General features: G+C 43.1%; 2 protein-coding genes across 2 annotated transcripts in view; one reads left to right on the top strand and one right to left on the bottom strand.

Moving 5' to 3' along the window:
- CYFIP2 (cytoplasmic FMR1 interacting protein 2) overlaps positions 1 to 21,716 on the top strand; it is a 131,019-nt gene that overhangs the window by 60,487 nt on the left and 48,816 nt on the right. Inside the window, exons 19-23 of the mRNA XM_027081428.1 lie at positions 389 to 465; positions 3,162 to 3,270; positions 10,557 to 10,676; positions 17,189 to 17,388; positions 18,255 to 18,342. Coding sequence (XP_026937229.1) covers positions 389 to 465; positions 3,162 to 3,270; positions 10,557 to 10,676; positions 17,189 to 17,388; positions 18,255 to 18,342 — 594 coding nt within the window. The remainder of the gene's footprint in view (positions 1 to 388; positions 466 to 3,161; positions 3,271 to 10,556; positions 10,677 to 17,188; positions 17,389 to 18,254; positions 18,343 to 21,716) is intronic.
- FNDC9 (fibronectin type III domain containing 9) lies at positions 20,243 to 21,566 on the bottom strand. Its single transcript, XM_027081437.1, has one exon. It carries the CDS (start codon positions 21,293 to 21,295, stop codon positions 20,612 to 20,614), a length of 684 nt encoding a protein of 227 aa, XP_026937238.1. The 5' UTR covers positions 21,296 to 21,566; the 3' UTR covers positions 20,243 to 20,611.

Here is a 21,716-nt window from a genome sequence, read left to right as displayed (position 1 = left end):
AGGTAAAGTAAAATAAAAGGAAAAGACAAGAAATTCTATTGGGAGAGATGAGGGGACTGATATATGTAATTACAGGATGTGAAGCCCTATCTGTGGCGTTCCCCCTGGGCAGGCACCTTGTAACAGCCAGGAGGGGACCCGTGGGGACAGTGGTTCCTCAACAGCTTTTTGAATTTTGCTTTCTTTGTGCCTGGTTGAGGACCTTGAGAGCAAGAGACCAGACTTCCCAAACTTAGTTGGCCACAGAATCTTCTTTTTTTTTCCTGCAAAGCATCTTGCTTCACCTCACACTTCAGGCAGTCCTGCACCACTGCCCCCTTCAGTTGCTGAAATTTCTCTAATAAAGCCGGACAGACACCATTGACATTTCCTGCTTCTTCTTCACCAGGTGAACCTGTGTTTTGATCAGTTTGTCTACAAGCTGGCGGACCAGATCTTTGCTTACTACAAAGCAATGGCTGGCAGGTATGAGAGCCCCAGGGCTGTGTGCAGCAAAGCTTCCTAAGCTTGCCACCTGGAAGGCAAGGTTCTCTGTTGCAAAACCTCCCTTCTCCTTTAGGACCTAAGGAAATCTGAGTGATTCCGTGGGCCTGGATTTGGTGCTAGAATGTAGGAGGAAGGAAAATAGGCAGATGTGGTGCTAGATCTCATGGAGCTTACAGTCTAGTGAGGAAAACAGACATTAATAAAAACTACCGAATGCACAGTGTCAAGGGAGGTTCCTACGAAGGACAAGCTAATGGGAATATATGACAGTTAAACCTGAACTAGTCTTTGGGATGGGTAACTGGAAGGGCTGTCCCGAGAAAGTAACGTTTAAGTTCACATCTGAAGTTGATAGGACTTGATTAAGTAAAACTGGGTGAAGAGTAGGGCTAGAAATCGCAGGCAAAACAAACTACTTGTGCAGAGTCCCTGTGGCTGAAGCATAAGGTGAAGAGCATGCCTCCTCCTACTTTGTAGGGCTGTTGAGAGGATTAATGTGAATCAGTACACGTAAATGTCTCATTCACGGACCACAGCGTGGGCAGGCTGCATGGTAAAGCTGGGCAGGTAGGCAGGCCCAGGTCTTGCGGCCCTGTAGGCATTTGTCCTAGGAGTGGAACCACGGGATAGTTTCCACAGTATGACAGTGACCCAGTTTGATTTTTATTTTTAGAAGTTTGATCTTTTAAAAGCATTAAACTGTAGAGAACGGATTGGAGGTGAGCAAGAATGGGAGTATGAAGGCCAGACAGAAGGCCAAGGAAGAGGAGAGGTCTGGGCATGCCAAGTTTTACAGGCTTATTGGTATTGTCAGTATGGGTTGATTTAGACCACTGAGAATTCCTGGGTTCGAGGAACCCATAATAGTACTGGTCAAAAAAACCCTGCCTACATAGATAGATAGATAGATAGAGATATTTCCCTTTTTATTGGAAATCCGAATGTACCAACCAGTAATTTCAAGGATTGTTACTTTTTTTCCCTACAATAAAAATTTGCTTTGTTTTGCTTTCAGCAACTTGAGTTGTTCTGATGGAGTTCAGACAGGAGGTGGTATACAGATGCACAAGTGTCTGTTAACACAGAATGTGCATTAAATGAAGTGAATGGCTCTTAAGGATGTAAACTATAGAAAGCATATGCATAGGGTTTCAGGGAAAGCGCGGAGAACACAGCCTTTCACAAAGGAGTCACTTCACAAGTGTCTGGATTGAATTGCATGGGGTTCTAACAGTGAGCTGGGCTTCCAGCTTCTCTAAGATAATTTTCTAATATGCTGGTCCATTGTCTGTGGAAACAGACTTGTCAAACCCTGGGTCCTCTATATATTTAATTTACAAAATATCCTTATCTGAAATAGGAATCTTAATCTGTATCCCTCCTTATAAAATCAGTGGTTTGTCAAAGATACGGGAAGTTGGGGGAGATTGCGAGAAGTTGGGAGAGTCAGAGAGCACAGGAGGGACAGAGTGATCTAGATCATTGCTGTCCATCAGAAATATAATGCAATCACCAATGTTGGGTCACAGATGTAAATGTTTTAGTAGCCATATTTTAAAAATTAATTTAATACTATATTTTATATAATCCATTATATCTAAAATATTATAATTTCAACATGTAACCAATAAAAAGTTATTAAGGAAATAGTTTTCAATGTTTTTTTCCTAAGTCTTCAACATCTAGTGTGTATTTTATACTAATAGCACATCTCAGCTTGGACCCTCCACGTTTCAGGTGCTTAGTAGGCTCACCTGGTGGGTGGCTGATGTATTGGACAGTGTAGGTTTAGATGATGTCGCTTTCCTGCTTAAAAACTTTCCGTGGCTTCAGTTACATCTAGAAAACATCTAACCTCCTTACTGTGGCTTATATCGTCCCACATGGTCTGGCCCCTAGACTAACTTTATAAATTCATTTTTGCACCATACTCTCCAGCACACCTGCCCCTTATCTACACTGACCATTTTTCCTTTTTCTCAACGTACCAAGCTAATCATGCCTGAAAGATTCTTCCCCCAGATCTTTCCATTTTTAGCATGTAGGTCTCTGTCCAACAGAATCTCTTTAGAGAGGCTTTCCCTGACCTCCTAACACCAAATGATCCTGTTTTATTATTTTCAGAGCACTTACTACTCTGCAATCCATGGCTCAGTGTAAAAGATCATAATAGAACATCTAATTCATAGGATTGTTGTGAGATTCAAAATGACTCTCTGCATGTACGTGTATGCCTGGTGCATAGTAAATACCATGCAGGTATTTACTATTATCTGAAATTATTTTATTCCTCTGCCTATTTATTTAGTATCAGTCTCTCTTTACTAGAACGTAAGCTCCATAAGGACAAGAACTTTGTATCCTCGATACCTAGAATGTTTCCTGGGATATACTAAGCAGGGACTCAATTGCTTTTATGGTGAATGAATAAAAGCAAGAAAGCGTCTCAACTTCTGTGTTGCCTGTCTTTAACGCAGAAATTCTATTTCACATATTGAGCTTTTTGGGCTGAAAAAAATTAGAAGAACTTTGCTCTAGATCAGAAAAAATATATTTAAAAAATATGAGATAGCACTTCATGAGTAGATTCTGTCGTTTGAAATACACATGGCTGGGTGATTGATCACCATTCACCGTCATGTTTACTGGCCTTATTTCACTTTTATCCCTTCCAGTGTCCTGTTGGATAAACGTTTTAGGGCTGAATGTAAGAATTATGGAGTCATCATTCCATACCCACCATCCAATCGCTACGAAACGCTGTTGAAGCAGAGACACGTCCAGGTATGGTGACAGAGGTGGAATGGGCAGGAGAGAGGAACTGTGACGTTAGCCTAGAGATTGGAAATCTGGACTGCTTACCATCTCCCCTGGGTATTGCCCCACGTGGGCTGCTGACCATGGATATAACACCTCAGAATCTTACAGTCAAGAGGCATTGGGCTTCCTTTGGTTCAAGTTCTAGGCTTCTCAGCCCAGCTGCCATTCACCTCTGATGAGTAGCGGCCACCTTTGTCCTCCCATCATAAGCTGCAGCCCACCTCCTTCAGTCGGGACTAATGTTCAGAAATGGGTAAATCTACCCCTGAACAGGGCCCATTATGGTTTGTTTTTATGGAGTTAGTCTCTGTTAACATTTGACCCCAGATGTAGAGGAAGTTCTGCCAGGAACTAGAAACATATCCCTGCTTAAAGATGTTCACGTGAGCCTGGCAGACAAAAATAAGAGATGCTCCAGCAGACCTTGCATCCTACTCCTAAGCCCTGCTGTCAGCCACACTGTTGAAATGACCTTCATGCTGTGACCTCTGTGTGCTTATCCTGTGGTTCACGTGTTTGTGGAGAAGACTTGGGTGAAGGGAAGCAGGGCTGAGACTGAGAAGATGCCCTGGATAAAGAGGAGAGGATTTACCCTGGAAGCCCTGGATATTCCCATTGCTCTGAGAAATCTAAGAGAAATGTAGAATCGTAAGAGGAAAAAAACATTTTCACTTCTGCCAACAGTAAGGGCTCAAAGAGAGTTTTTCCTTCAGCCTCTCAGAAGATTACAGCTATCAGTTACCAGTGCAGCTAGAATTAGTCACAGGACATTAATCTTGAGGGCTCTGTGTGTGCTATGAGGAGCCTTAGTCAGTTGGTGGAAAATCTCTCCCAAAAGGGAAGCAGAAAAAAATAAAATAGTTGAGAATAATCCTTGGGCACCTAGCAAAGTGCAGTGCACACAACAGGTACTCAATAAATGTTTATTGCTATCTATGTAGCATCTGCAGTAATGCCCACGTGTACCCCAGTGGAAGTTATCCTAAGCTATATTTTCCAGCCTGTAGTCAGCCTTTCTCCTCATGCTTTTAAATTCATCCCCATAAAGGTACACGGTAGGCCCTTGCTGGGGGGACTGCTACTCCCTGGTGACTCTGAACTGGGGCACAGGACGGATACAGGAAGAACTTCAAGGGTAGATTCAGGATGTCAGCAATGCATGGGGTACCAGAGTGTGTCCTGAGCCTCTTCCTACAGTCTGAATGCATCGTATTTTTCCTCAACTTTTTTTTTTAATATATCTTTATTGGAGTATAATTGCTTCACAATACTGTGTTAGTTCCTGTTGCACAACAAGGCGAATCAGCCATATGCATACACATGTCCTCATATCCCCTCCCTCCCACCCTCCCTATCCCACCCCTCTAGGTCATTGCAAAGCACCGAGCCAATCTCCGTGTGCTATGCTGCTGCTTCCCACTAGCCAACTGTATTACATTCAGTAGTGTATATATGTCCATGCTACTCTCACTTCACCCCAGCTTCACCCTCCCACCTCATGTCCTCAAGTCAATTTTCTGTGTCTACCTCTTTATTCCTGCCTGCAAGTAGGTTCATCAGTACCTTTTTTTTTTTTTTTTTTTAGATTCCATATAAATGTGTTAGCATACAGTATTTGTTTTTCTCTTTCTGACTTACTTCACTCTGTATGACAGATTCTAGGTCCATCCACCTCACTACAAATAACTCAGTTTCGTTTCTTTTTATGGCTGAGTAATATTCCATTGTATATATGTGCCACATCTTCTTTATCCATTCATCTGTCAATAGACATTTAGGTTGGTTCCATGTCCTGGCTATTGTAAATAGTGCTGCCATGAACATCGTGGTACATGTCTCTATTTAAATTATGGTTTTCCCAGGTATATGCCCAGTAGTGGGATTGCTGGGTCAAATGGCAGTTCTATTTTTAGTTTTTTAAGGAACCACCATACTGTTTTCCATAGTGGTTGTATCAATATACATTCCCACCAACTGTGCAGGAGGGTTCCCTTTTCACCACACTCTTGCCAGCATTTATTGGTTCTGGATTTTTTAATAATGACCATTCTGACCTGCATGAAGTGATACCTCATTGTAGTTTTGACTTGCATTTCTCTAATGATTAGTGATGTTGAGCATCCTTTCATGTATTTGTTGGCAATCTGTATATCTTCTTTGGAGACATGTCTATTCAGGTCTTCTGCCCATTTTTGGATTGGGTTGTTTGTTTTTTTGATATTGAGCTGCATGAGCTGCCTGTATATTTTAGAGATTAATCCTTTCTCAGTTGCTTCATTTGCAAATATTTTCTCCCATTCTGAGGGTTGTCTTTTTGTCTTGTTTATGGTTTCCTTTGCTGTGCAAAAGCTTTTTAAGTTTCATTAGGTCCCATTTGTTTATTTTTATTTTTATTTCCATTTCTCTAGTAGGTGGGTCAAAAAGGATCTTGCTGTGATGTATGTCATCTAGTGTTCTGCCTATGTTTTCCTCGGAGAGTTTTATAGTGTCTGGCCTTACACCAAGGCCTTTAATCCATTTTGAGTTTATTTTTGTGTATGGTGTTAGGGTGTGTTCTAATTTCATTCTTTTACATGTAGCTGTCCAGTTTTCCGAGCACCACTTATTGAAGAGGCTGTCTTTTCTCCATTGTATATTCTCGCCTTCTGTATCAAAGATAACGTGACCATATGTGTGTGGGTTTATCTCTGGGCTTTCTATCCTGTTCCATTGAGCTATGTTTCTGTTTTTGTGCCAGTACCATACTGTCTTGATTACTGTAGCTTGGTAGTATAGTCTGAAGTCAGGGAGCCTGATTCCTCCAGCTCTGTTTTTCTTTCTCAAGATTGCTTTGGCTATTCAGGGTCTTTTGTGTTTCCATACAAACTGTGAAATTTTTTGTTCTAGTTCTGTGAAAAATGCCAGTGGTAGTTTGATAGGGATTGCATTGAATCTGTAGATTGCTTTGGGTATACAGTTATTTTCACAATGTTGATTCTTCCAATTGAAGAACATGGTATATCTTTCCATCTGTTTGTAGCATCTTTAATTTCTTTCATCAGTGTCTTATAGTTTTCTGCATACAGGTTTTTTGTCCCCTTAGGTACGTTTATTCCTAGGTATTTTGTTGTTTTGGTTGCAATGGTAAATGGGAGTGTTTCCTTATTTCTCTTTCTGATTTTTCATCATCAGTGTATAGGAATGCAAGAGATTTCTGTGCATTAATTTTGTATCCTTCTGCTTTACCAGATTCATTGATTAGCTCTAGTAGTTTTCTGGTAGCATCTTTGGGATTCTCTAAGTATGGTATCGTGTCATCTGCAAACAGTGACAGTTTTACTTCTTCTTTTCCGATTTGGATTCCTTTCATTTCTTTTTCTTCTCTGATTGCTAAAACTTCCAAAACTATGTTGAATAGTAGTGTTGAAAGTGGGCAACCTTGTCTTATTCCTGATCTTAGTGGAAATGGTTTCAGTTTTTCACCATTGAGAACGATGTTGGCTGTGGGTTTGTCATATATGGCCTTTATTGTGTTGAGGTAAGTTCCCTCTATGGCTACTTTCTGGAGGGTTTTTATCATAAATGGGTGTTGAATTTTGTTGAAAGCTTTTTCTGCATCTATTGAGGTGATCATATGGTTTTTATCCTTCAGTTTGTTAATATGGTTTATCACATTGATTGATTTGCATATATTGAAGAATCCTTGCATTCCTGGGATAAACCCCACTTGATCATGGTGTGTGATCCTTTTAATGTGCTTTGGATTTTGTTTGCTAGAATTTTGTCGAGGATCTTTGCATCTATGTTCATCAGTGATATTGGTCAGTAGTTTTCTTTTTTTGTGACATCTTTGTCTGCTTTTGGTATCAGGGTGATGGTGGCCTCGTAGAATGAGTTTGGGAGTGTTCCTTCCTCTGCTATATTTTGGAAGAGTTTGCGAAGGATAGGTGTTAGCTCTTCTCTAAATGTTTGATAGAATTCACCTGTGAATTCATCTGGTCCTGGGCTTTTGTTTTTGGAAGATTTTTAATCACAGTTTCAACTTCAGTCTTGTGATTGGTCTGTTTATATTTTCTGTTTCTTCCTGATTCATTCTCAGGAGGTTGTGCTTTTCTAAGAATTTGTCCATTTCTTTCAGGTTGTCCATTTTATTGGCATAGTTGCTTGTGGTAATCCCTCAGGATCCTTTGTATTTCTGCAGTGTCAGTTGTTACTTCTCCTTTTTCATTTCTGATTCTATTGATCTGAATCTTCTCCCTTTTTTTCTTGATGAGTCTGGCTATTGGTTTATCAATTTTGTTTATCTTCTCAAAGAACCAGCTTTTAGTTTTATTGATCTTAGCTATTGTTTCCTTCATTTCTTTTTCATTTATTTCTGATCTGATCTTTATGATCTCTTTCCTGCTAACTGGGGGTTTTTTGTTCTTCTTTCTCTAATTGCTTTAGTTGTAAGGTTAGGTTGTTTATTTGAGATGTTTCCTGTTTCTTGAGGTAGAATTGTATTGCTATAAACTTCCCTCTTAGAACTGATTTTGCTGCATCCCATAGGTTTTGTGTCATCGTGTTTAGGTTGTCATTTCTTTCTAGGTATTTTTTGATTTCCTCTTTGATTTCTTCAGTGATCTCTTGGTTATTTAGTAGTGTATTGTTTAGCCTCCATGTGTTTGTATTTTTCCACAGATTTTTTTCCTGTAATTGATATTTAGTCTCATAGCATTGTGGTCGGAAGCGATACTTGATACGATTTCAATTTTCTTAAATTTACCAAGGCTTGATTTGTGACCCAAGATACAATTTATCCTGGAGAATGTTGCATGAGCACTTGAGAAGAAAGTGTATTCTGTTGTTTTGGATGGAATGTCCTTTAAATATCAATCAAGTCCATCTTGTTTAATGTATCATTTAAAGCTTGTGTTTCCTTATTTATTTTCATTTTGGATGATCTGCCCATTGGTGAAAGTGGGGTGTTAACGTCCCCTAATATGATTGTGTTACTGTTGATTTCCCCTTTTATGGCTGTTAGCATTTGCCTTATGTATTGAGGTGCTCCTATGTTGGGTGCATAAATATTTACAATTGTTATATCTTCTTCTTGGATTGATCCCTTGATCATTGTGTAGTGTCCTTCCTTGTCTCTTGTAATAGTCTTTATTTTAAAGTCTGTTTTGTCAGATATGAGAATTGATACTCCAGCTTTCTTTTGATTTCCATTTGCATGGAATATCTGTTTCCATCCCCTCACTTTTAGTCTCTGTGTGTCCCTAGGTCTGAAGTGGGTCTCTTGTAGACAGCATATATATGGGTCTTGTTTTTGTATCCATTCAGCCAGTGTATGTCTTTTGGTTGGAGCATTTAAGCCATTTACATTTTAGGATATTATCGATATGTATGCTCCTATTACCATTTTCTTAACTGTTTTGGGTTTTTTATTGTAGGTGTTTTCCTTCTCTTGTGTTTTCTGCCTAGAGAAGTTCCTTTAGCGTTTGTTGTAAAGCTGGTTTGGTGGCCCAGCACCACTTATTGAAGAGGCTGTCTTTTCTCCATTGTATGTTCTTGCCTCCTTTGTTGTAAATTAGGTGCCCCTATGTGCGTGGGTTTATCTCTGGGCATTTTATCTTGTAGCATTGATCTAAATTTCTGTTTTTGTACCAGTACCATACTGTCTTGATTACTGTAGCTTTGTGGTACTGTTTGAAGTTGGCAGCCTGATTCCTCCAACTCCGTTTTTCTTTCTCAAGATTTCTTTGGCTATTTGGGGTCTTTTGTGTTTACATATCAATTGTAAATTTTTTTGTTCTAATTCTGTGAAGAATGCCATTGGTAGTTTGATAGGGATTGCATTGAATCTGTAGATTGCTTCGGGTAGTCTAATCATTTTCACCATATTGATTCTTCCAATCCAAGAACATGGTATATTTCTCCATCTGTTTATGTCATCTTTGATTTGTTTCATCACTGTTTTATAGTTTTCTGAGTACATGTCTTTCGCCTCCTGAGGCAGGTTTATTCCTAGGTATTTTACTCTTTTTGTTGCAGTGGTAGATGGGAATGTTTCCTTAATTTCTCTTTCTGATTTTTCATTGTTGGTCCATAGGAATGCCAGAGAATTCTGTGCATTCATTTTGTATCCTGCAACCTTACCAAGTTCGTTGATTAGCACTAGTAGTTTTCTGGTGGCATCTTTAGGATTTTCTGTGTATAGTATCATGTCATCGGCAAACAGTGACAGTTTTACTTCTTTTCCAATTTGGATTCCTTTTATTTCTTTTTCTTCTCTGACTGCTCAAAACTATATTGAATAAGGGTGGTGAGAGTGGATATCCTTGTCTTGTTCCTGATCTTAGTGGAAATGCTTTCAGTTTTTCACCATTGAGTATGATGCTTGCTGTGGGTTTGTCATATATGGCCTTTATTATGTTGAGGTACGTTCCCTCTATGCCCATTTTCTGGAGAGTTTTTATCATAAATGAGTGTTGAATTTTGTCAAAAGCTTTTTCTGCATCTATTGAGGTGATCATATGTTTTTTATTCCTTAATTTGTTAATGAGGTGTATCACATTGATTTGCGTATATTGAAGAATCCTTGCATCCCTGGGATAAATCCCAGTTGATCATGGTGTATGAGCCTTTTAATGTGCTGTTGGATTCTCTTTGCTGGTATTTTTTTCAGGATTTTGACATCTGTGTTTATCAAAGAATAACACAGTAAACACACAGATATACTTTGTAGCCAGATTCATGATTATTCATGTTTTAACCACATTTGATTCACTTTCTTTTTCTCATATATGTGTTTTTTCTCTCTCATAAATATAGTAAGTGTAGTTTAAATATACGTTTATGGTATATATAATTTAAAAAACATATTTATATATAAATATTAGGTTGACCAAAATGTTTGTAACATCCTATGGAAAAATACCAAATGAACTTTTTGGCCAACCCACTATAATAAAATATATATTTTAATATACATACTTTTTTCTTAGCCAGTTGAGAGTAAGTTGGAGACATATGACACTTTACCACTGATACCTCAGCGTGTATCTCCTAAGAACAAGGACATTCTTTCATCATCCAAATAGAATTATCATACTCAGGAATTTTAATAATACTATTTTCTTCATAGAGTCCCTATTTGTCCTGGCCATGTTGTTTATAGTTTTAGTACAATTTCCTATCAATGCATTGCATTTAGTTGTCATGTGCCTGTGCAAACAAACCGTAAGTAACCTTGTATCTCTCCCTCTCTCTCTCTCTCTTCTGTGCAGCTGTTGGGTAGATCAATTGACTTGAACAGACTCATTACCCAGCGCATCTCTGCCGCCATGTATAAATCCTTGGACCAGGCCATCAGCCGCTTTGAGAGTGAGGACCTGACCTCCATCGTGGTAAGAGATGGGGGCCCTTGTGAGTTCTGCTCTGGGACTCCTCAGACTAGCAGCCTCATTGGGGGTTGTTGTTAGCCTGGTACTGAGCTAGTTACAGAGAAGCAATGGGTCTCTTTCTCATCTGAATGAGACGGAAAAAAAAAAAAGATTTAAGAAGAATAAGAATAATCTTACCTTCCTGGTTGCCTAGAGAATGGGAGTGGAGGGGGCGTCTTGAGATCTCTAGAAATGGCCAGCCCTGGGGCACAGCTGCTTGTCCTTTAGGATCCTGCAGCTCTGTAAAGTAGCTGGGTGGTCCTAACAAACCAGGGAAGGTTACACAGCAGCGTCAGCTTCGTGGGTGTGCAGTAGTATAGAGCCCAGAGGCTCTTCACTGGTTTAATGCTCTGCTGTCACCATCTTGGAATTCTTAATCATTTTCTAGCAAGGGTCCCCACATTTTCATTTTGTGCTGGGACGTGCAAATTATATAGTTGTTCTTTATGCACAAGCATGGGACAGGCCTGCTACCTTCTTTTATTAATCAGAAATTTGAACTACTCTCTGCCAGTTCTTTCCAAGAATTAGAATAACTTGATTGATCAGTCTTCCGGTGAATCAAAGGAATTTTTTAACGCTTCAAAAGCAGATGAGTAGAAGGAATGAGAGAAGTAGAAAATCACCATTAGAACACCACAGTCGTAATGGTTGCAGGCAGGATCCAGTAACAGATGCTAAAATTAGTGGGCAGAACTTTGCGAAGAGTATTTTATGATTCTTCTTATTACGAGGTTTCTAGAATAGTGAGGTTTGTAGAGACAGAAAGTACAGTGGTGTTTGCCAAGGAATAGGGAGTTAGTGCTTAATGGGTACAGAGGTTCAGTTGGGGAGATTAAGAAGTGCTGGAGGTGGATGGTAGTGATGGTGGCACAACAATATGAATGTATCTACCCCTAATTTAAAAAGGGTTAAAATGGTAAATTTTATGTTATCTGTATTTCACCAAAGTTTTAAAATTACTCAGATTACTCAAAAATTTTAAAAATACTTAGAGAAGGAAAAGCATTCTTACATAGTCTCGAATTATCTCCTTCAAGATATTTATTAATTGCAAAGGGAAGAATACTAATTTTACAATGGGGAAATCTAGCAGACACCATCTTTTTTTTTCTTTTTTTGCAGAATACTTGTTATTATATTTATGTTTTCTCTTTTTTTTTAACATCTTTATTGGAGTATAATTGCTTTACAATGTTGTGTTAGTTTCTGCTGTATAACAAAGTGAATCAGCTATACGTATACATATATCCCCATATCCCCTCCCTCTTGCGTCTCCCTCCCACCCTCCCTATCCCACCCCTCTAGGTGGTCACAAACCACCGAGCTGATCTCCCTGTGCTATGCGGCTGCTTCCCACTAGCTATCTATTTTACATTTGGTAGTGTATATATGTCCATGCCACTCTCTCACTTCGTCCCAGCTTACCCCTCCCCCTCCCCGTGTCCTTAAGTCCACTCTCTACGTCTGTGTCTTTATTCCTGTTCTGCCCCTAGGTTCTTCAGAACCTTTTTTCTTTTTTTTTTTTTAGATTCCATATATGTGTGTTAGCCTACGGTATTTGTTTTTCTCTTTCTGACTTCACTCTGTATGACAGACTCTAGGTCCATCCACCTCACTACAAATAACTCAATTTCATTTCTTTTTATGGCTGAGTAATATTCCATTGTATATATATGCCACCTCTTCTTTATCCATTCATAGCAGACACCATCTTAACCAAGCATGAAAGGTTAATATCACCAGAAATAAGGTATATTCATGTATCCCCTGATATGTATGCATAATGCAAAATGCATAATCTCAATCTAATCATGAGAATATTATCAGATAAACCCAAATCACATGGCATTCAAAAATGAACAATGCAGGCTTCCCTGGTGGTGCAGTGGTTGAGAGTCCGCCTGCCGATGCAGGGGACACGGGTTCGTGCCCCGGTCCGGGAAGATCCCACATGCCGCAGAGCAGCTAGGCCCGTGAGCCGTGGCCGCTGAGCCTGCGCGTCCGGAGCCTGTGCTCCGCGATGGGAGAGGCCACAACAGTGAGAGGGCCGCGTACCGCAAAAAAGAAAAAAAAAAAAAGAATGAACAATGCTTTTCAAAAGCATCCAGATCATAAAAGACAAAGAGATACTGAAATCTGTTAGAGACTGGAAAAGGCTAAGGAGACATGACAACTCAGTGCAATGTGGGATTCTGGATTGAACCGTAAAATGGAAAAGAAAAAAATGGTGAAATTTGAATAAGGTCTGTCATTTAGTACATAGAATTGTACCAACGTTAGTTTCCTACTTTAGGTAACTTATGTAAGAGGTTAACATTGGAGAAACTGGGTCAGGAGTATGCAGGAAGTCTGCAGTTTTCACAGCTTTTCTGTAAGTCAGAAATTATTTCAAAATAAAAAGCGTTTTTTGTTTTTTTTTTTAATGGACAAAGTGGTTTTTTAAAAAGGGACTGGGACTTCCCTGGTGGTGCAGTGGTTAAGAATCCACCTGCCAATGCAGGGGACATGGGTTTGATCCCTGTTCCAGGAAGATCCCACATGCCACGGAGCAACTAAGCCTGTGCGCCGCAACTACTGAAGCCCGCATGCCTAGTAACAAGAGAAGCTACCGCAATGGGAAGCCTGTGCACCACAGCAAAATGTAGCCCCCCCACTCACCCCAACTAGAAAATGCCCGTGCAGCAACAAAGACCCAATGCAGCCAAAAAAATAAGTTTAAAATAAATTAAATAAAAGAAGAAAGAAAGAAAGAAAAAGGGACTAAGAACTAGGACTCTAGCATCAGAAAGACCTTGGGGTCCCAGTCCTGGCCCTGCCACTTAACTAGCTGGGTGATCTTGGGTGAGTTGCTTATCTTACACTGCAAGCCTGTAGTACAATGGAGGAAATATTAGAATCCACCTCATAGACTTGTCGAAAGGGTGAAATGAGATACTGCCAGGAAAGAGCTTTGCATAGTTCCTTGCCCTTAATGAAAATAGCTTATGAAAAAAGAGAGGAACATAGAAATTTTGAGCTACAAATGAGGTGCTTTCAGGGTAGATTCTCAGAAGCATTTCCGAGAGAACTTGACCCAACTGCCCACCAAAGTACTGGGTCACTGACTTTGAGAGACTATGATATAGCACAAGTTCTTCTGGGAGATCTACTTTAAGAAATATTTTTCTTTGCCAAATGTTAGCAGTGATTATCTCCAAGGGGTGGGATTTTTGTTTTTATCTTCTTTGTTTATCTGTATCTTCTAGTTTTCCAGTAATGAATGAGCATATCTTATGGAAAAACTGGTTTTGGGTTGTGTGTGCGTATCTATGGCCTCTTCCCAGCCCTTAAAAGGCACTGAATGTTCTTTTAGCTGTGAACAAAATCAAAACAAACAGTGAAAGCCTGTGTTTGTCAGGTGAGGGCAACATCCCCCAACTTCCCCTGAAGCCCATGAAGAGGAGAGCCCAAGGATGCGCTCTCCTGTAGGGTCAGGAGGCCCCCACTGCCTTGGCTGAGAAGGCTTCTGCCTCTTCTGAGAAACAAAGCAAGGGATATGCTCCCCTCAGCCCTTCCCTCCACCTTAGAAGCTCCGTCCTGAGATAGGGGAGGGGGTGGCTTGATGCACCGTTGGGAGGGTTGCAGAGATTTCATCGGTCGGTGGCCCTAATCATACGCAGCTGAGCAAGTAGATTCTCGGAGGGATCTGATGCCAAAGTTGAGAGCTGGCAGCCTGCAGGCTGTGTTTTGTTTAGGCTGTGAAGCATATTTGAAATTTGGAGGCCACACTTAACACTTGGAAGAATTCGAATAAAACTGCAGAAGCTCTGGCAACCTCAGACCAGCCTTCCCAGATAGCAGCAATTGCCTAGAAATGACTAGACTTTCCCATCGGCTGGGCTGGGCTCTCCTGGGTTTGCCGCAGGCCCTGTGGCACGATTCATTCATGGGATGACCTACCAGGCCTTGCTGTGCCTGAGTTTGAGACCCCTGTTCTCCTGGCCCGCCTGGACCACAGAGCTGGTTTAACGGCCAAGTGCGGCTGACACTCAAGTTTTCCGGTTCCCGTGGAAAAGCCCTTTCCACTACTTCACAGAAGTTGCCCGTTTGGGTGTTTTGTTTCCCCAGTGCTGCTTCTCTGTGTTGCCCCCCAGTAAACCGGCTTTAGTATAGAGAGCTGACATCCTCTCAGAAGGCACCTGGACCACCCCTGTGGCCTTCTAAACCTCTGTGCCTTGATGCACTGAGCCCTGCATCCCTCAGGCAAGTGCCCTCTTCTGATTGAAAGGCTGGAAGTACACGGCTGATGCAAAACACAGTTTGCATTACATAATAAAAACTCCTGGGGCATGGCGGAAGACGTGGACCTACATTTCCAGCACCCCCATATCAGCGGAGTTGAGCACTCTCTCCTTCAGTCTCTGATGCACATCTGTGAGACCGTTAAAATCACAGAACATTGGAACAGAAATTGTTCAATCCCAGTTTCTCATCTGTAGCTCTCTTCGTGGTAACAGGGCACCTCCATGTGCTAAGGGACCCAGTGATCTTAGAAATAAAATCATGCACATTCATTGCCTTTATTTATTTACTTACTTACTTACTTTTACTTACTTACTTACCCACCCTAAGTGAATAGGAACAAAAATACCATCCAGCTAGCTAGGCCCCAAGAGATGGAAGCAGACAGCTGATTCTGTATTTCCACCCTTCATTTACTTCAAGGTGCACAGTGACTGGAAACTTATTCTTCCAGCTACCATTCCAGAATTGCAATCCAGATTTTGGCCTTCTTTCAAGAGACGGCAAGATCTGCCATCACTAAACCCCATTCTGACGTAGTAACAAATAATCAGATGGCGTGAAGTAGCCGCTCCACCTTTGTCTGGCAGCGGCTCTCCAATTTGCCACGGACAGCTCAGCCCGGGGCTCCCTCCTCCCCCTGCTTGTCTCACTTACCTGCAGCCAGTTAAGGTTGCTTTGATACAGTATTTTGCCCCCGATTTACAGCCACAGAATCTAAGTTTCAGAGAGACGAAGCTCCAAGATTGGAAGCGTGGTCTGGGCCTACCACACTCTGGGCCCCAACCAGAGTCAGAGGGTTCTTGTGGCTGATGAGAATAAAATTGAATCTCTGGTGTGAGGCCACCTCCTATGACTGTAGACACCTGGGCTCCAAGGCCCAGCTCTTACAGCTGGCCCTCTGACCATCCCACCTCCAAAGCCATCTTTACTTTTCAAAGGGCTTTCTCAGTCATTGCTTCTTTATTCCAGGCAGCTGTGTCACAGGGGCCAAACACACGTGACTTGGAGTCATAAGACCTGGGATCACATCCTAAGCCCTGTTCTGTTTTCACTCTATGACCCTGAGCGAGTTACTTCACCCTCTGAGCCTTGGTTTTCCCCCCTATGAAACAGGGGCAGTCATACCCATCTCAAAAGATGGCTTAACCACTACAGTATAGAAGTGTCCTAGAGCATCACAGAGATGCTTTCTGCACAGGACTGTGCTTTGATTCTCTCTGATAGCAATACAGCAAGGAACTAAAGCCAGCCCAAAGGATTTTATCCTTTTTACTTCCTAGCAAGTGCAGTGACCTGCTCTGTCCAGATATTATCCACTCTGCTCCTGTTCTCTGCCTGAAGGTTGGATTTCAAATGACCAGGGCCCACAGCTCATGCACGTCCTTCGTCCATAGCTTGCAGCCAAACCTTTGCCAACATGTGTAACCAAACCCTGTGTGACTGAGGGGCACAGGAGTCCAGATGAGGGAATGTTCTGCCCCCAGCTGTTTTTAAAATTTCTATAGTTAAGAATGTGAACTTTGGAGCCCAGCTTCCTGGATTTGAAGCCAAGTTACTGCACTTCTTAAAGCCTAGTTTCTATATGTATACAGTAAGAACAGCCATCATGCTGACCTTATAGGGGGTTTTGAGCATGAAGTGAGTTAACACATGTAAAGTGCTTAGAATACTTAGAATACTGAACCATAAAAAATTACTAACATTGAATGGTGTTTGACCTAAAAAACAGTAGTTTCACATGGTCCAACCTAATTGTAAGTACTTAGTAGGTGGTAACTCTTTTGATTTCCGCAGCGTGGAGATAGCCTCTGGTGATGGATGGATGTTCACAACTTTCTTTTACTTTACTTGCAACTCAGAGGGACAAGCTTTTTCCTTACTAACCTAGAAACTGGAGAGCAAGTAGTCATGCTTTTCTACCCAGGGGGCTGCAGGCAAGGGATTTGCACATGGTCTGTGGTCCCCTTCTGTGGGCAGGCACGCAGCCTCCCTGGGCATGGTCTGGTACTTCCTTCACTCAGAAGAAGGGAACGTCGCATACTACTGTAAGCAGTGCTAGTCCCATGCTGGCTGTTATAAAGTTGTCTGAGGGGCCCTCACCTGCATGAAAGGCATCTGTCAGATAATGGTGTCTGCGTGCAAGGCGCGTGTGTGAGTCCTCAGCAGCCGCGGGCTCTCTCTCTGGGCAGGAGCTGGAGTGGCTGCTGGAGATCAATCGGCTCACCCACCGGCTGCTGTGTAAGCACATGACCCTGGACAGCTTCGATGCCATGTTCCGGGAGGCCAATCACAACGTGTCTGCCCCCTACGGCCGCATCACCCTGCACGTCTTCTGGGAGCTGAACTTCGACTTCCTCCCCAACTACTGCTACAATGGGTCCACCAACCGGTAAGGGAGTCTCTGTGCAAAGCAGAGTGGGGGTGGCAGTAGAAGCAGCCAGCTGTCTCCTCCAGACAAGCCCTGTCAGTGTCATCAGGGCCTGGCTCACGGCCAGCGTAGAATAAGTATGTGCCAGAGTCACGGAAGGGTCTGGGAGGAATCCACACACTTAGCAAGATGGACTTCCGGTTCTCTAAAGATTTGGGACTTTCAATCCTCTTGTGCAGAGATCTGCACACGCCAGCCCACGAGGCACCTCTAGTTGCCAGCTCTTTTTGTTCAGCCTGTGAGCTAAGAATGGTATTGATATTTTGAGACGGCTAGGGAAAAAATCCAAAGAATTATAACTTGGTGACAAGTAGAAATTAGTTGAAATTCACGAAGTTTTACTGGAACTCGGGCATCCGCGCTCACTCATTTACGGTTTATGAGCTTGTTTATGGGTGCTTCTATGCTACAGCAGAGTTGAGGAGTTGTGACAGAGACCATCTGGCTGGCAAAGCGGAACATATTCGCTATCTGGGCCTTTAAAGCAAGAGTTTGCAGCACTCTACTCCTGAGGAAACCAAACCGAGGGTGGAGGGTCCAAGCCCTGGAGAAGGCTGTTTCCAGGCCCACCCTGTTCTTGACTTTCTTGACCACTGTCTGAGCAGCTGCAAGCCCAGAGTTGAGCCTGTGAACCTGGATTACAGTGTTCCCATCTATGAAAAGGAGACAGGAGTTAAACGGGAGTCTGTCAGAAGTACCTGTATAGGCCACGGCCTAAGAAACAGCGTGGGTGTGCCTGACCAGGAAGGGCTCCCGCTATATCAGGTCCCGTGAAGAATAATATTAGGACCCAGTTAACTCCTGCCCCATCTCTTTTCTTCTACTAGTTTTGTCCGAACTGCCATTCCTTTCACCCAAGAACCGCAAAGAGATAAACCCGCCAACGTCCAGCCTTATTACCTCTATGGGTCCAAGGTGAGTGGTCTTGCCTGTGTCCTACTTCTAAGAGGACTAGTGAGCAAAAGCAGATAGAAGAGTGTTCCCCAAATCAGAAAAGCAAGAAGCATGGAGATACAGAGGCAGCAGTGAAATCCAGGCAGAAACAACTGCAAGTATATTCATCTTTATTTGTTCACAACGAGCAGGGGTGAGGGTGAGCGCAGACCTGGTGGGGCTGGATTCTGGGCAGGAACAGTCTGGGGAGGACTTTATGAGGCAAGCAGGGAAATAGGCCTGTGGGTCTCCTTGTCTCGGCATCCCATCTCCTCCTGTTCTCGGTTGATTCATTGTGGTATCATCCTGCGATTCTGGGATTTTGTGCTCCGTGAAGATGAGGGATTTGCAGATAGGAAGCAGTTGGGAAGGTGGAGCTTTGAAGGAAATCCCAGATGGCCGGAGTTAGAGCTGAGGGGTCTCCTCCTGTCTCTTTGCTGCTTTGTTGACAGTGCCAGTCCTGACACTAACAAAGCTTCCCAGGTGGTGCCTGTTCTGGACTTTCAGTCCTTTGCCATTAGTTAAACAGACATTCCTTAAGCCCCCACTGTAGGCCAGATGCTGGGCAGGTTCTCCATGCTGGGGATTTAGCAGAGGTTGAAACAGACGCATCTCCACCCTCCTCCAGCTCCATTTCCACACCCGGGGTGGGCACTGGGGGACACCCTTCACAAAGTCTTACCATCACCATGACATATGTAGGAGATCGTTTCTTACCCTGCGGGTTTGTGTGGGAGAACGCCACAGAAAGGGTGCAATAGCTCAACAACAACGGCAAAAAAGCCAAGATTTTTTTGTGTGTGATGCATGAAAAATGGCCACCTTTGACCCCATTTTCACAAAGTAAGCACAGAGGGACTTAGAAGAAGAAGTGACTGGATAAATACAGCATGGTTAGAAAAGGTGCTTCTCTAGGCCGGGAGCCCTAGATTGGGAAGTGTGAGGAACCAAGATGAGTGCCCTTCACTTGGGCCTGAATGTGGGGCTTAGAAAGTCTTAGGATGATGCTGAGAGAGTACCGGTGTCTTCTCCAGAGCAGCCAGTCTGGTCAGGGCAACTCTCTCAAATCAGGGAACCCTTACAGACAGCACTGTAGACAGTCACAGTCATGGCATGAATTAACAGTCACTCACAAAGTAACTCCCTTTGCAATACTCTTTCAAACCTTGCTGATTATACCAAGGAGCAAGTCTTATGTAGGTGCTAATATGTCTTTAATACCTTTCCAACGACTGCTAATCTCCCTTTATTTTTTTTTTTTTTTTTTTTTTTTTTGCGGTACGTGGGCCTCTCACTGTTGTGGCCTCTCCCGTTGCGGAGCACAGGCTCCGGATGCGCAGGCCCAGCAGCCATGGCTCACGGCCCCAGCCGCTCTGCGGCACGTGGGATCCTCCCGGACCAGGGCATGAACCCGTATCCCCTGCATCAGCAGGTGGACTCTCAACCACTGAGCCACCAGGGAAGCCCTAATCTCCCTTTTGATCAGAGATGAGAGAGCAGGCCCTGAGCTCAGAGTCCTTAGTAGGCAATAGTATCCAAGTCAATTTAGTATTGTTTTGTTTTCATTCTATTTATTATGTATCTTCCCTTCTATTTATAGCAGGAGGGTGCTCGTTTTTCATTTGGGGAGTAGCATAAGCCTATGTTTTAAAATAAGTTTAAAAACTGAGTCAATTTAAAGAAAAGGTATTGTTAATAATCGTAAAGATAATCTGTGGTTTAAAAAAAGGTGAAGATGGGGTACAAAATGGTGTGCGATTGGCTGAAAGTTGGAAAACACTCTAGAGCAAGGCTTCTCACATCTTTCCAAAATAATTCCCCTCAACAGCAGAGGAGACTGGACGTTTGCCTCAGCTGACTGAAAGCATAACTCAAGAGCCCATCTTCAACTCAAAAATTTCCTGGAAGTTTTGTATTTTATTTAAGTCATGCACATTTCACTTTCTATACCATAATATATTCATGGTTGTTTTAATATTGAAATAATGCTTTTAATTCCTAACTGAGACACCCTACCCTAAATGGACACTCCTAAGAGATGCCGTGTTCCTCCCTTTGCACACCAGGGGGTTATATGTTTTCCAGCTAGAGAAGCTTTGCCAAAGGGCATTCATCCAACCAGGTGGTCCATGTGTCAGAGCTCTGACATTTGAGGGGAGGCGAATGGGTAGTCTACAGATGCGTTTTTACCAGAGACCTGCTGCGTGGAGGGCTTTAAGCTACCTGATGTGGGCTGCCTCCCCTCCACCTCTCACTCCCCAAAATGAGGCAGTGCGGTAGGATGAACACCGCCCTCCCTCTTCAGGGCACCCACGTCGGGGGCATCCTGTTCGGCCACTGCGGCTGCGGCTTCTGGTTCCGCGTCAGCTCCGGAGTTCTTGCGTGGCACTTCCACCAGGGGGAGCCCCTGCAGGTCTTCCTCCCCCTGACCCAGACCCGGGGCCTCCTCTGGCCATCTCACCAGGCCATTGGCTTCCTCCATGAGGCCGGCTCTGTAGGACCATCGAGGCTCATGGCAACGGATACACCAGAACTGGAGGCAGATGAAGGCTAAGACTGCTGTGAAGCAGGCCAGCAGAATGGCCATCAGCACCCAAAGGGAGATCTGGGGGTCCACCAGGGAACTTCCCGCAGCCAGTGGACTCTTATCCAGGGTGTGGAACATGGTGCAGTAGTGCCTGTAGGGGAAGAGGATCTTCTTGCAGCTGATGCACAGGAAGTAGAGAGTGGAAGGGGTGAGGTGTTCCAGCACCACGGAGCTGATTGTTCGAGGCACCTTCTCCTCGTGGTGGAAGCTGTAGCGAAGATAGCCAGAGAAGATGCTGTTCCAATTGGGCCTATACATAATATGGTAATAGTCCTCCAGGCAGGGCTCCGAGGACGACCAGGAAATGATGGCTCCCGTATAAGAAACGTTCCCAACCTCGATGTTCATCTCGATTCTGAAACCAGAATCAAAGTGAAGAGTGTCATCTTCTCATTTAAGTGTTTATTTATGATAGTCATAGCCACCATTCATTGAGCATTCGAGATGGGGACTAATATTGACCCCGATTTACAGACAAAGAGATGGAGGCCAGGAGGTGACAGTGCTCAGCTAGGCACAGCCGAGGAACGGCAGAACCACAGTTCAAATCAGGGCTGTCTCATGCCAAAGCTGGGGGCCGTCAGGCCCAAAAGAGATGCACACACATCCCCCAGCCTCATCCTGCCGCGGCTCAGAGTCTTTAAATACAACACTGTTCCCAAACCTTAAAAAAAGAAGGGGAAAAAAGGCAGTGAAAGGACAAATCAGCACAGCCTCAGAGTCCCCACGTGAGTCCCCACGGGTCTGTGACCTCCAGGTCAGGCAGTTG

This window comes from Aethalodelphis obliquidens, unplaced genomic scaffold (assembly GCF_003676395.1).
Source record: "Aethalodelphis obliquidens isolate GAN/ISIS:26980383/991018 unplaced genomic scaffold, ASM367639v1 scaffold45, whole genome shotgun sequence".
NCBI lineage: Eukaryota > Metazoa > Chordata > Mammalia > Artiodactyla > Delphinidae > Aethalodelphis > Aethalodelphis obliquidens.
This window is presented reverse-complemented; position numbering and strand designations above follow the sequence as displayed.